Here is a 15,821-nt window from a genome sequence, read left to right as displayed (position 1 = left end):
GGCTCTTCCAAGAGGTCTGACCAAAAAGTACAAGAGGTCAAGTAAAAAAGTACTTGTATAAGTAAGATGGACTCTTACACGTGTCCCATGATTGCTACATGCCAACAGCAGGTGTTCCAAGATTTTAAAGATGCTTCACAAAATGCAAGTCAATGCTCATGACTGCACTGCCAATAAGATTTGTCTAGACTTGGTACATAAAAAGCAGGGCAGTCGTTTACAGTATTACTTTTACCTTCTGATTTGCACACTAGCAAAATGCAGCAAAGAGCAAGTTTGGGGAAAAAGTACCTGCATGAAGTATTTTAAAAACCAGATGATTTAAATACCTTTATTCAGAACCATATCCACAGGAGCCTTGAAAGAAGTTAACAGGTTGGAATAGATGTAAATGGCAATCCTTCTACAGGATGGAAAAATCCCACACTCATTAGACAACGTCACTTGTTCATCTATATTCCTGTTTCAGCTAATGATGGCTGTGTTACTTTTACCTTATGACTCATTTTCAGTATGCTCTGGTTTATCAGCCATAATTTCAGTTGTCAGTCACTGTGCCAGAACACAGCTCCCCAGGAGCCATTCCGTACTGTCAGCATGAGAAAGCCCACCACTGGAGATCTGCACACACTCAGCAGCCAGTCACTTTCAGACCCTGAAACACGTCTATCTTTTAAGCCTGAGTTGTCTAAAAGTTCCCCACCCATCCACCCACAGCACCATCTGTACCAAATCGAGAAAAGAGTAAAGAAATTTTACCCTTTAATTGCCAGATTTAAGTCTAAGGATGGATGAAGGCTGGAGAGCTTTTCCAAGCTACTCCCCCCTCTCGACATAGAGATAAAAGAATAAATCTCCTCAGGCCACACTTCAAACATGTAGTGCTACAAGTTTAAGTATGCCAGAAGCTTAAGCTAGAAGAGCAGGAACAGAATATGCCAATCGATCCAGCAAAGTCACACTTAACAGGCCTAGATGGACATGTCCTGGCAACTTGAAGAACAGTGGCCACATCAGACACGAAAATTGTAGGCTCTGCCGAAAGGACCAGTGTCCTGGTTTCAGCTGGGATATAGTTAATTTTCTTCTCAGTAGCTACAGTGCTGTGGTTCAGATTTAGTGTGAATGATGGCTTAGCTGTTGCTGGGCAGTGCTTACCCTAAGTCACGGACTTTTCAGTTTCCCATACTCTGCCAGGGAGCAGGTGCACAAGATGCTGGGAGGGACCATGGCCAGGACAACTGACATGAACTGGCCAAAGGGATATTCCCCCACCACAGGACATCACGCTGGGTACATAAACTGGGAGGAGCTGGCTGGAAGCCACCAATCACTGCTCAGGCGTGAGCTGGACTTTGGTGAGCAGGTGGTGAGCAAAGGCATTCTGCATCACTCATTTCTCTTGCATTTTATCCCTCTCCCCTTTTCATTACAATTGTAATTATTATTGTGGGTTCCATTACTTTTATTATTTTACTTTATTTCAATTATTAAACTGTTCTTATCTCAGCCCATGGGTTTTATCTTCTTTTTCAAATCCCTTCCCTATGCAACTATGGCAGAGGGGATGTAGGAGAGGCAGAGTGTGAGTGCTCAGCTGTGTAATATTTAGTTGCCAGGGTTAAATCACACCAATTAGAAGGGCTCATTTACATCCACATCAGTGATGCAATGTTAAATGAAAAATGGTCCCTAGCAATAACCATCACCTGCATATGCCTAATTTTCCTCATGATCTTCAGTATTGCATCCATACCTCTACACTCCCCCTCCTCACAAAATTATTTTACCATTTTTGTACAGACAGAACAAGAATAGCCAAACTACCCAAATTCCAGATTTGAAAGCTACAAGCTTCTGGCCATAGAATATATTCCCCCCATCTACTCCGAGTGATTAGAAAATGCTCTCATCATTAGAAAACGCTGTTACCATTAGAAAACTGCTAACTAGTAACCTGTCAAACAGAAAAAGGTGAAAAGTAACTATTTTTTTAAAACAAATTTAAAGAAACGAGATAAGGTAAAAGAGCAGCCTTAGAAAATCCACTCCTTTTGCAAAACAATGATCTCCATATACAAAAGTCAACTATCATTCTGTATCTTTGTTTGCTGAAGTCAATGCAAGTTACAGACAGTAGTGACCAAGGCTCCAGAGTTAAATGAAAAACCAACGCACAAAAAAGCCCGTAACAGAGGATTTCTGCCACTCCTATGAGAATATCAGAATGTCCTGTGCATAAATCCAATTACATCATTTAACAAATACATTTCATTCAAATTCTCGCTTTCTCACCAGTCCAGCCAGTATAGGCAGAGCAGTCATGTGGATCTGCTGTCTTCAGCCCTTCCTCCATTTGTTGCAGAAGGTCCTTGATTTTTGCCTGGATCCGTTTTGAGAAGCGAGCATTGACCTGAAAGCAGGAGACAGGGAACAAGCCAGAAAAGAAACTAATTAAAGAACGCAAAGTGCCTGCTCCACTTTCTTGTTTGGGAAGAAAACCAAACCAAATCAAAACCAATCAAACAAAAAATAACTAGGAAACAAATAACACATACAACAATCAGCAGCATCAAGGTGGCTCATCTTAAGTGTGTCTCCGGTAAATGCATTCTGACTACATTTTAGGGTTAACACAAAAATTACCTGTGCATTGTTTAAAGCCACACAAAGAACAGCCATGGACACTGTGACAGCATGTAATTCTAACCAGGGTCCTGGTACCAAAACCATGTTATGGACAAAGAGCACAAGCCCCATGTTATAGGCGTTTGCTCTCATCATAAGGAACCTGCACACCCTTTGTAGCACTACAGAGCAGGAAATAGCCCAAGGAAAAGAAATGTACCAGGTGACCAGTCTTTTTGTACAGAATACTCAAGACAGTCAAGCCAAAGAAGATGAGCAGAAGCAGCTCAGCATCTTCAGCTCAGACACAAAGGGAAAGAAACAAGTCTTTGATTTTACACACTACTTGCTTTTACTTTTGACCGAAAAATGTTTATATAGATGAAACACATGATATATAACAGAGGGTACTTTACCCTTTCCAACATTTCTCTCTCATTATGCACACTTTTAGGGAAGATATGTGACTGATTACTCCTTAAAGCCTATGGAACATGGAAATTAACACAGTAGTATGGTAAGTTCTTGCTTGACTAGAGCACATCCCAAAAGTGTGGGGTTTGGATAAATTACAGGTCCTGGATGCCACTGTGCAACCGATTACTCAAGACATACCATATTTTGTACTCTTGTTCAGAGAGAAATGTCAAAAAAAAAAATCAGTGATTTCAAACATCCATCCAACAGATTCAGAAATCAGAAATATTTAAGAATTGCACAAGGCTTCTGACACACCAGAAATCTTCAGGGTGAATAGTTCAAATCCATTGAAGGATATCCATAGGAGGATAGGAAGGGAGAAGGAAATTGAGAGGGAAATATCTCACACTGAACACATATCATTCTAGAAACAAGCTAGAGACACCTTAACCTTCTCCAATATCTCTAGCAACCAAACACAGTAGGCATCTGAACCCTGTTACTCTTCAATGGTGTTAAGCACCATTCTGTTAAGGAACTGTACTATGCATCCACATCACCACCACCACCCTACCTTTTTTGCCTAGTTCAGTGAAGTCTCAACACAAAGAAAAAACCTTCCTCAAGGGCAGGGCCTCTCTCCTTCAAAAGACAGCTATGCTGATGCTAAGGCATATGGTGAAACAGCATGAGGATATTCACGTGGATGCATCCAGGCATAGAGCTCAGCTTATCTGACAAGAGTGAACTAAGGCTTCAGACTCCCCATTTATTTACCTACTGAACATCACAAGCATGCTGGTTATCTTTTTGTTCTGACAATACACCTGCTGTTACCAAATCAGGATATTTTATATCCAACACCAGATTAAATTACTTAGAGGTAGGAGGGGAATAGTAGGACATCAGGACGCCTGGGTGCTGCACTGAAATCTCAGTCCCATACAAAAAATTTAGCTCAGGTTGGTAATCTCTCTCTCTAGAATCTGAATTGTAACTTACTTGTCTTGGTTCAGTGCTTGGAAAAGCACAGATTAAAATAATATTTTTATTAATATTTTTACAATTATCTGTAAGTTCAAACAAAGCTACTCCCAAACTTATGTCAGTGTGAATAGGTTATAAGTGGCAACAAAGTTTTTCCCAGCTATCTACTTCTCTCTTTTTTTCGGGTTGCTCTGAAGCTTTCACAAGCAAGCACTGTCACTGATCATTTTATAACATTCCCTTATAAGCTTGCAACAGATGCTTACATGCACTAGAATAAATTAATTATATGAAGAAATGAATGTTGAAAGGTGGCTTTAGAAGAGTTAAAAGCTTCTTTCAAGGAATCTTGGGGCAGCATTACAACTGAGCATAACATGCACACTTGTGTGAAGCACAGATTGATTTTCATCAGAAGCGCATTCATCTCAAGAGGATCCTTCCAGCTGGCATTCAGCCTTTGCTGCAGGTGACTTGTTATTCCTGTAGGGACAAACGAAAACTAGGAAGCCTGATGTCTGATATCCAGTGGCACATTTACTTCTGGTTCACAACAGACTGGGTGATAGCAGGAGCAGAAGGGTATCTTTAATCAGAAAAGGCTTTCTCCAGGAATTCAACTGCTGCATTACTCCTCTGTTGCTGCAGAGGGAACAACCAATATCATCCCAAACACTGCTCAAGTTTTATATCGTCAAAACACACACAAAAAAAGGGCTAATTCTTCATTATACCAAATAGAGCCTTGTGCCATATTGGTTATGGTAACTAAAAAGGCTCATTATCAGCACAAAAGTAATGCAAAAAAACCAAAATATGTTGGTTTGGAAGTTAATAGTTTTGTTATTTATTCGAACCATGTCACTTTTTCCATTGCAGTGAGAGAGCAGGCAAAGCTACATCCCAATTCAAAGTCTTCCAAAGCCAACAAAAACGTAAAGAATGTAAGTACTTATGTAACATCACTCACCTTTGGCACTAATCACAAGATGTCTAAATTACGCTGTCCTGTTAGCAATATATGTATCCCCTATCCGCTTCCTTTCATTTGTAGGGTTTCTAAAGATAATTTAACTCATCTACTTCTGTAAATTCAGCACTAGAACTACACACCTACACTAGAACACAGTGCTAATAACACCAAGGTCATGGGTTAGATCCCCATATGGGCCATTTGCTTTAGAGTCAGACTCAATTGTTGTTATAGGTCCATTCCAACACAGAATATTCTGTGATTCTGTTATTACAAAATATTTTTTATAAAATTTATACATATATATATATATATACATACACACACACATATACATATATATAAATTATATATTTTTAAATAAAATTTCTATAATGAGGCAAACAAAAATCTCCTAAAAAACCCGAACATTTCACTTGCAGTCAACATTACAATAACATATCAGTTCTTACTGACCATTGCAGCCATATCCAGCTTTAAGGCCATGGTGTTAAACCAGAACCAGGGGCAGATGAGGCAATAAGCAGCTGCTATGTATGTATTGTATATCATGATTTCTGGTAGGTAAGAGAAGTCTGTAACTTTAAAGTCTTGCATGTGCATTTGGACCAAATATCACAGCGCTGATATAAGTCTGACAATGTAACCCTGAGGCCTCATGGCACTCATTTTTTCATTAAAAGTAACACTGGTTTGACAGACATGGGATGAGTAATCTCATTTGCAACCGTCAAAGACATTTAGATACCCATGTGTTGTTTAAAAACAGCTCCTGGCATTTACTTGCTTATGACATCTATGCTAAGAACTTGCACAGAGCCACAGCAGGGCAATGGAGACCTGAGCTCACAGCTTCCTCACAAGTTGCCAATGTACCAACCTTTTTTGCTACCACCAGCTCCCAAAACAACCATCTTGCTCGTAACCGTATTTTAATTCATCATGGTTTTGGGGATAGATGCTACATGCAAAACCAGACTGCAAAAGTAAGCAAGTGATTCTGCAGAAGTATAAAGGAAATGACCTATACACACAGCGCAGAATACACTTTTATTTCACCTCATTTTGTTGTTGGTGATGTGTAGAACAGAACACATAACACGGTGCTGTGTTGTCTTGTCTTTGCCAAAGTGTATTTCAAAGAGAAGAAAATAGAACACAAGTTGGTACTGCAGCAAGAACTCATTGAGAAACCAAACTTGCATAGATGGCAGAAAGGACATGACAAACACTGGCAAGGAAGGATGTAGTAGGGAAAAACTCACAGTTCTGCTGAAATGAGGAATCCTGGCTGTACAGAAGTCATTGGGAACTTTGCCACTGACTGTAAGGGAGCCAGGTTTCACACCCATGCATTGGAGCATGGGTCTACTGAAGCAGGATGAGCTCTCATACTCACCTCCACAAGTTCCTGCAAAAGCAGACAAGAAGGGATGGCAGTAGAAGCCCATATGCAGAATCTAGCAAGGTCAGCTAGGAGGAGACCAGTCTTTTTGTACAGAAGAACAAGTTCTATTTATTTTTACCTAAGTCAAAAGACTCTTACAGCTCCAAGAGCAGCAACTTCTCTGAAAATACCAGATACTGTTTAAGCTCATCATCCAGCCTCTGAAACGCTCAAACACAGTTCTCTGATACTTCTCAGACAGGTCCTCCAGAAACAAATGCCAGTTCTGCAAAACCACATGCTTAATAAACGCTTTGAAACATTACTGTCTAGAGAGCACATTGCACTGTTTTTCAGTGATCTGTCACTTAGTGCCTAACATGTAACAATGGGGGGGGGGGGAAGCAAAAAAAAGAAGGGGGAGAGGAGGAAGAGATAGAGAAATCAATAGCTGTAGGCAAATTCCTACACTGCTACAAATACCAGCTTAGGAATAGGCTTTAAACGTAGTCATCACCCTGTCTCAGAGGATATAAGGGTGTGAAAAGCATCATTAAAAGGCAAACATTCCAGTTATATAAAGAACTGCTTAAGGCATGTGAGAAATAAGAAGACTGTGTCTCTAATGCATTTGTGTGTGAAAGAAGTTATATGTCTCATTGGTCATAAGAGAGCAAAAATCCAAAGCTTAAAGATCCAGATCATCACAAAGAATCATCCAAGAGCTCCAGCTTATTGGTAACCAAAATAAAAATGATTAACAGATATCCTGTGTTTTGGGAAATGGAGACTGATAAGCAAAAGAGCAATGCTGAAAATCATTAGTCCTCCAGGTAGCCTAACATCAACATGTGACTTCTTGAGAGCTGAGAAAATAAAAGGCAGTTCTGAGTATTATTTAAAGTCATTCACTACACAGAAGTGTCTAGCCCAGCTGTGACATTTTTAGGTGGTCCTCAAGTTGCAAAAGAAGCGAAAACCTCTACCAATTATATCTAAGTTACCTCAATGCAGAGAGCAGATATATTCCACATATTGAGCTTGACAGCAGATTAAGTGCAGTGAGACCCAAATAAAATTTATTTTCACCAGGAAGCAAGTACATGTTATTGCACTTGCCCACACAACTAGCTGGAGTAACAACTCATTAACATGCAGGTCTGCAAGACAAAACTAGAAACTGATGAAGAGTGGATGGATGTGAGACAATTTAATCAGAACTTGGGGGTTTGATTTTATGAAGTATTTTCATTCAGAACTGGTTGACTAAAACCACAGGCTTTCACTACAAAAGCATCAGAAAAGCCCTAAGCAGTGTTCAGTGCTGCCTGTGCTGTAGGGAAAGAAACAGCAGTTCTTCCTTTCAGGCTGTGTTTAACTGCCAGGAGTGAGGGACAATGAAGTACAACAGAGTGATTTTCAGGCTCAATTTTGACCAAGACTCTCAAAAAGCAAAACAAACTTTCCTTCTGAGGAATCACAGAGAATACTGCAAACCTTGTTTGTTTCAGAGTCCCCTATGAAAATAGCATATGCCTGAGTTGGGGAGCCAGGAAATGGTCAAAAAAGTAAAAAGCTCAAGAAATGCAGCTACCTCATCCCACATCTCTGGGAAAAAGAAGGAAGAATTATTTAGTGGCTTTGGAGGCTGAATTTTCCCTCCAGTGCAATAAATTGTATAATTCCTACTAGTATAAGTTGTTGCTGAGTCAGTCCCAGAACACAGAGAAATTGCTGCTCAAACAAAGGGAGAAGACAAGTGAGGCTATGACAAAAATCCATATACATACATATATGTATTTAAAAATATATTTTACAGGAGAAGGAAGACTGAAAGCCACATAAGGGCATTATCAGAAGTAACAGGATATTGAGAAAGCATTAGGAAACTGAATACTACTAAATCACCCAAATGATAAATCTAAGGAAATATTCTATATCCCCATTAATAGGTACTTGCCAATGAGCACCATTATCTTTGAACAGGTTCACTGTAAGAAGTCCCCTGCAAAGCCTAATAAGGCATGGTATACATTTGTCAGAACATGCCACTTTTTTCTAATATTCTTAGAACACTATGGCATGTCAGGAGAAAACATACAAAGAAAGAATTTGCCTAAAATGAAGTTAAAAGTTTAGGCACTCTAGTGACCAATCCATGAAGTTGGAATCTAATTTTGCCTCTGTCTTGTGATTCCACAACAAATTCAGACAATCTTGAAGTAAGGGCTGGGATTATGTTAATTTCTTGATGACAAGGATGCTTTTTTTTTTTTTTGCACAACCACAAAATGCAGATCATTGTCTAGGCTTCCACCTTCCCCTGGCTGACCAGGTAATATCAGGCTGCCTTTTCTTCCCATGCCACTGGCCTGTAGTCAGTGTGAAGGAGAATCCCCAGTCACACCTGACCATACTACAAATGTAGCCACAGGGCTGTGGTGGCTCCAAGGACAGGAGGCAATAGATCCTTGAACCATCACCACCTCTCAGAAGCAAGCTCTCCTCACCCTTTTCCTTCCCAAGAAATCCTTTAGAGCTGTGTAACTCTCTACCACACTAGGGTACTAAGAACCAGGGAGTGCTCTTTGTTATGAGTACATTAATTTCTCTGCCTCCCCCAACAATCTACATTTCCATTTTGAAAACTTTTGGACTGGCCACTTTGAGATAATATCTATAGGTACATTTTTAGTTTAAGGCATCTCCGTGGGGCCCAAATGAAAAGGAAAAAGGCTACAGGATGTATATTTGATTGAAATATTAAACATCACTTATTAAACAAAGGTTACCTTTAAAATTATGTTTCTTATTAATCTGGAATTAAGGCTGTCTGATGAATTATTATCTTGGCTTTCTCAGACAAGTTACAGAAGCAATTTAAGTTCATGATACTTTAATGATGAAGAAATCTAGTTATGAAAACAGTGAATTTCAACTACATGAGCAGAGCCCACAGAGCTGCAGTGTTTACTGTGACTACTTATAAGAAAGCAAATCAGCAACCTCAAATTCTGCTTCTCCTACTCCCATACCTTCAAGATTTTTGAACAATATTTTACCCACACACACTTCAATATGGAGATTTTTGTCCCAGTTGTCTCACCTTTCAGACAATGCCTGGAAGAGCTTCTTGTCTTTTATCAAGCAGGTGAATTTTAGATGGCAATCATGACAGACTAAGAAATCAAATGGATTAATAATGCATTGCCTTCCATGACAACAGCAGAGCCCTGCACACCTCCGGCTGTCATTACACTCAGCGCTCCGCACTCCACTCAGCAGCAGATGGGAGAGGAAGGCATTATGCACTGCACTGAGGCCTTCTGAAAGATGCTCTCATTTTTAGGAAACCTGTGTGCTTGTGTAGAGAAGTTTACAGAACAGACTTTCTACCCTGTGTAAAGTCCTTTTGTCTTCACTGGGGCTTTAGGCAAGCAAAGACATTTCTCTGATGGAACGGGAGTCATTAAATGCAAAAAAACCCCCACTAAAACATAAACTGAAAATCACAACAACAACAAAAGCACCCCAAAAGTACCCATCATGAAATGTCACAAAAAGATAGTACTAGGAGTGACAGCATGCAAATACTTCAAAGAATATAAATACACATAAATATTCTCACAGCTATATTCTAGCCCAGAAATAGAAATCTCAGGAGTCATTTTATGTGAGATGCAAAACCAAAAGAAAATGTACACTTGCTTCTGCCTTCTCCTATGAAATGCACAGAATTGCTGTAGTTATATGATTTTAAGGCAGTACAGATTTTTTTTCCCAGAGGCACTTCATCCTCCTGAACAGAGCCCAGACACCACCTTTTATCAAATACAAGACTACTCAGGTGCTCTAACGTATTTTCTGAACACACCTGCACAAATAGCTGCTGGCTGCCACTTTCTAGAAAGGAATGTCATCCACCATTGATGCTGGGAAAAAACACGTGTGCACTGAAACACACCATTCTCATGCATAGGAGAGCATAACAGGCATTCCTAATGTGAACACAGGGCTAGAAATTCTCAACTAACTCATTTCAGCTCTGCCACAGAAGAACGTCTCTCAATTTGGATTCATTCAAGAATCAAATCTGAATTAAATTAGAGTTGAACTACTCAGCAATAGATCTAGTATACTCTAAAATGTATAGATGTTAATCCTCTAAGGAGGTAGTGTTCACCTTCAATGATGTTCATCTTCTTCTGACATCTCACCATTCTTCTGGTTATCTCACTTGAAGAAAGCTTTAGTCCATCTAGATCAGCAGTAAATGAAGGAGTGTTTTCTCTTTTAAATTATGGACATGAAGTGTGGGATTTAAAGCAGGTACACAAGATGACTAGCCTACAAGGGACTCACTATGCTTTTGACCAATTTAACAGCAATATATAGCTATAGTGGTTGTGCCATCTCCTCTCTGCCTTTATAATTCAACTTGTCATACTTGGATGATTTTTATAGACTAAGCCAGATACAAAAGAACAAAGAAATAACAGTTCTCTTCCACAAGGAAAAAAAAAATAGTTTTACCAACACTCAGCATACTGCCAGGGAGCTGTATACAAAACAAAGCAGATTTCACTTTTGAATGTACTCTTGCTTTTTAAACCTTCTCAAATGCTTTGCCTTTGACAGCTGCAATTATCTGCAGCAGTTAGATGATGAAACCCCAAAGCATTCTCTTTTGTGCACTCTGCTTAGCCACATACAACTTCATAAACCTCAGTCATAAACAACTTGGTGAAACCTTTCCTTGCCTTGGACTGATGGTGAGCCGATGGTGTCCTGCAGGTACTTACAATGGTGAGAGCGAATGTCCCTCCCACTGTTGGGCACCATCATCCTTGTCTCACTCTATCAGAAAGTCAAGGTAATTCCATATTGCCACAAGCAGGAAAATACACAGCTGGTATCAACAGCTTTCCTTTATTCATCCCAGCATACAATTCAGAGAGTTAGGAAGCTAACTTCCCACCCTCAATGCATTTGTGCCTGTAGCAGTGTCACCATGCAGCGTTTTCCATGCAAAAGATGACAAATCTGTACAGTATTGAAGGATGAGGCTGCAGAGAGGCTAAATGACGGGAAGCCCACATTCTGGCATTCCTTCTGCAGATTAATCCAGCCTCCATGTTAACAGGCCAGGCCAGAGCAGCTTCTCTATTTAAAACCTAAGACACTCATAGTACACCAAACAGCAGCACATGGCATCAAGGAGATAAACAGAGCAGGAAGACTGCACACCTTGTGTGGCCAGTCCTACCAGGCAGACCTTCTGCGAGCATGAACCAACTTGCCAGGTGCCTATCATGGTGCACCTGAACCTACAGAAGTGCACATGTCAGTAAACAAACACGTGACAACAGTCTAGCTTCACCTAATGAGTGAGTGTTGCTGTTACCCGAGAATAAACTCTCCTTTTCTAGATGGGCGTTCATCTTTTCCATTCCCTTATTCATCTTCTCTGGTGAAACGCGGGCAACTTCTGCTGACAACTTCTTCTGCGACACCAAACCACCGTGGTACGAGCAGCTATAGCTGTTCTGCTATACAGCGCTCCAGCTGGGGCACCGCGTTCATTCCCGTACCGGAGTAAAACAAACAGCCCGAATTAAGAGCCGCCGCTGCCGGGCTGAGCCGCCGCTGCCGGGCTGAGCTCCGGCTCCTTCCCTCAGTTCACCCCACCGCTCCCTCTCCTCGGGCGCCCCCGAGGCCGCGGCGGCCGCCCCGAGCTCGGCCGGCGCGCAGGCCGCGGGCAGCCGCACGTCCCCCGCCGCCGGGCCCGCTCCCCGCCGGAGCCGCCCCGGGGCGGAACCCACTGCCGCCCGTACCGCGGGGCCGCCGCTGCCGCCGGCAGCGAGCAACCCACGGGTGAGGCCGGGCCCGGGGGTCCGAGATGCGGCGCCTGCCCGCCGCCCGGGACTCACCTTCCCATCGGCGCCGAAGGGGAGGGACTCCTCCTCCGCTGGCGGCTGCAGCGCCCTGTCCCGGTGGGCGTCCGCCGCGCTGGGGGCTGCCACGGCTCCCTGGGGCTGGTAGTCGGGGTAGGGGTTGGCGAAAGCCCGCTCCTCCATCTCCGCTTCACCGCCCAGCTGCAGCTTCAGCCTCTTGGACATGCTCTCTCCCATCTCAGCCGGCCCCCGGCCCGCCTCCCCGCACGGCGAGCCGGCGGGGACACACTCCGCCCCGCAGAGCGGCTTTGCAGCAACGCGAGCGCCGCGGCCGCCCCCGGCTACAACTGCCCCCGGCTACAGCGGCCGTCCCGCGGGCGGGGGGCTGGGTCAGGAGGGCGGCTGCGGTGACAGGGTCTGCGGCCGCGGGCCCATCGGGGCCGCTCCAGAGCGGAGGCGCCGCCGCCCTGACCCCGAGCCCCCGAAGCCCAACTTTGGAAGGCGAAAGGGAAAGCTGCGAGGTCGCGGCTCTGCTCGGCGCGCCTGTCACCCGAGGCGGGGGAGCGGCGAGCGCGGCGGCATCACAGCCTGTACAGGGGCAGAGCGCGGCCGGGGCCGCGGCCGGGCCCCCCCGCGGGAAGAGGCAGCCCGCCCGCCGGCGCAGGCTGGGTGGCACGGCTGCAAAGCTCGTTCCAGCGCCTCATCCTCCCCCGCCGGGGCGTCAGTGCCTCGGGCTGCTGCTGCCGCCCGCCGCACGCCGGGCGGCGGAGCGGGGCTGCCGCCGGCTCCTCCCGCCCGTCCCCCCGCGGCGGGGGCGAGCCGCCGCCCGGCGCATCTCAGAGGAGCGGCAGCAGCAGCAGGAGGGGCACGGACAGCCCCAGGAGCAGGCAGTACGCCACCAGCTCCTTCGCCCGGCTCATCCGCAGCCGCCTCCGGGCCGCGCTCATTCGCCGACAGCCCCCGCGCCCGGCGCGCCGGTCCCCGGCCAGCCCCGGCGGGAGGGAGGGACGCGGTCCTCGGCTACCGCCCGGCGGGGACGGCGCAGCCGGCGGCGACCGCCCCTCGGCCGGCGAGAGGGGGCAGCTCCCTGGGAGAAGGGGGGTGGTCTCCTTCCCTCGGCCCGCCCCCGGGCTGTAATGCTGGCCTGGCCACGCTCACCGTTCTGCCGACGGGAAGCCCGCTCCAACAAGCCAAAACATACTAGAAAAACAGCCCCAACCCCCCCCCAAAGACATCAGAAAACCTCAGAGCCCTGGAGGGGGCTGGCAGCGGTGGGTGGGGAAGGCTCTCAGCGATCGGCGGTGGCGGCTGGACGTGAGGGTGGGATCGCATCCCACCTGGGGAGGAGCAGCGTCTGGATCCCGTGTGAATCGCGCGTTTGTCTCTCGGATCCAGTCCTGGGAGCGGGGGGGGCTGAATGCCAGGGCACCGTGTCACCATAAATTTAGCCCGTTGTCTTATGACACCTCCACTTTAAGCTAGGAGAAGAGCTCCAGATGAGAGGGCACTGTACAATCATTAAGGATAAATCTTTTCTATTCACAAATAAATGGTACGTGCTGTCGATATAGTCATAGCCTTCAGGAATTGATACTGCGTACTGGAACATCGTTGTGTAGAGCGAGCCGGCAGAAAGCCTGCAATCTGGCCAAACGCTGCACACAGCATTGTGTAAAAATGCAAGCGTGGGAGACCTCATTATCCCATGTAACATTTACTCCCAACTATGCCATTCCTTTTTGCCAGTAATTGTAGGTCAGACGGACCATAAAGCATTAATTCAATAACTGGGCACTGTGCAGACTTATTGATCTGTAGTTTTATGCATTGGGTAATCTTATTGCTATCAAAATACATATTCAGTGCATAAGATTAAATATAGATGACATCTGTCCTGGCACTGCCTTCAGTTTACAGTTGCTTGTAGCAATATACATGTGAATAAATTTCTGTCACCTTGTCACAGGATGTGAATTTGAATTACTACTTGCTTCATTTTATTTATTTTTATAAATTAAGCTGATGACAAAGCAGAAATTCCAAGCAACCTTTCTGTCACAAAGTACCTTGTATTTGCTCTGGAAGTGAATAAAACCAGTCACTTAAAAATTAGAGTAATCTATCCAATATCCTCTTCTTTGATAATTAAAAAATCACTTTATGCATCATGTACTCTTTAATGGGTCTTTTGTGCTGTATTGCAGTGCCTGAAAAGGTAAATTCAGAACCTTTTAAAAACATCTCTTGTCTCTGAGTAAATATTTTAAGTAACATGTTTTCATCTAGGATGGTTTCCTACCTTTAGTGGAGACCAGCTGCATCAGCACAAGTAATGGCATTCCCATAATGAAAATGAGAGTTAAGCCTGTAATATGAGTGTGTGTGGTTTCTATTTTCTTACGCCTTCTACTCTTCTTGAATCAAAATTATGGAAATATTAAAGCAGGATCACACCACTTGGTTCCTGCTCCAGGCCTGCAGGTAAGGAGAGAAGGTGCTCCCTGGTACCTTGCAAGAGCAGGTTCTTCCCTTCTTCTGGAGCTGTGGGTTTGTGGGTTGCTGGGTTGGCATCTCTTCCCTTTTGCATCATTGCACTGTCTGTTTGTCTGCACACTGCTGTGTTTAACACCCTGTTTTCTGGAACGCTTCTTTCATGTTCACTGTTCTTCACATTTGTTGCAATGTGGTGTGTTTGTTTTCAAGCATACAAGGCCTTCTTTTGTTCTTAGCAGGTGGGATAGATTTCAAAAGACTTTCAGGGTTCTTTTCAGGGATTGTTTTTTCATTTTGCTCTTTTACTCTTGATGCATGTAGAGGTCCCACAGCCCAAATGGGAATCATGGATGAAGGAGGAGGAAAAAAGTTGGGCTGACTGAGGCATCCACCTGTAACATAAGTTTTAAGCAATAATAAATTCACATCTCTCATCTCCATCAGTTTGAAGCAGGAGGCTTTATCTACTGAAATAATTGCATTTGTGCTTTCATCCAGAAAATGTCTAAATGCTACTGAAAGCACTGAGCCCTCACCCTTACTTCACCACCCCAGCTAAGCACTCCTGTAACCTGCCTTCTGCAGCATTGGCAAATATGCAGCCCTGCAGCAAGCCAGTCTAGCTGAAAGCTGTCCTTTTCCTTTCTGTGATGTAAAATCCAACTAATGTCTAAACAAAGCCTGATTCTTACTTAGAAATCAGTTTCTTCATGTAAATGATGAAAGTTTTTGCTTATCAGATCAATGGGCTATTCGTTCTTTACAAATGAGGAAATCATAAACCTTTCACTTATGGCCTTTCCTTTTCTCCAATCCTCTTCACATCCTGCAGCATCTGATAGTCTGCTCATCATGAGACTAGTGCCATTTTTTTTTAAATAGTAAAATAAAGTATCTTTTACATTTTTGGTTAGGACTAAAAACCAGAATCTGTACATAAATCATTAGTGATGCTGTGCTTTCCTATGCATTTTGCTGCTTGATTCCCAGCATGAGTTGTAAATAAACCTAACTAACAAGGTGGGAAAGAGCATCATAT

At 43.9% G+C, this 15,821-nt stretch overlaps 1 protein-coding gene across 1 annotated transcript in view; it reads right to left on the bottom strand.

Moving 5' to 3' along the window:
- LANCL2 (LanC like glutathione S-transferase 2) overlaps nucleotides 1–12,574 on the bottom strand; it is a 32,315-nt gene extending 19,741 nt beyond the window's left edge. The window contains exons 1-2 of the mRNA XM_084204769.1: nucleotides 12,326–12,574; nucleotides 2,296–2,413 (exon numbers count right to left, since the gene is read on the bottom strand). Coding sequence (XP_084060895.1) covers nucleotides 2,296–2,413; nucleotides 12,326–12,526 — 319 coding nt within the window. The 5' untranslated portion in view covers nucleotides 12,527–12,574. The remainder of the gene's footprint in view (nucleotides 1–2,295; nucleotides 2,414–12,325) is intronic.
- Nucleotides 12,575–15,821: the final 3,247 nt, after the last annotated feature.

This window comes from Fringilla coelebs (assembly GCF_963513975.1).
Source record: "Fringilla coelebs genome assembly, chromosome: 1".
Taxonomy (NCBI): Eukaryota; Metazoa; Chordata; class Aves; order Passeriformes; family Fringillidae; genus Fringilla; species Fringilla coelebs.
Note: the sequence above shows the minus strand (reverse complement) of the source record. Positions and strands in the feature narration are given on the sequence as shown.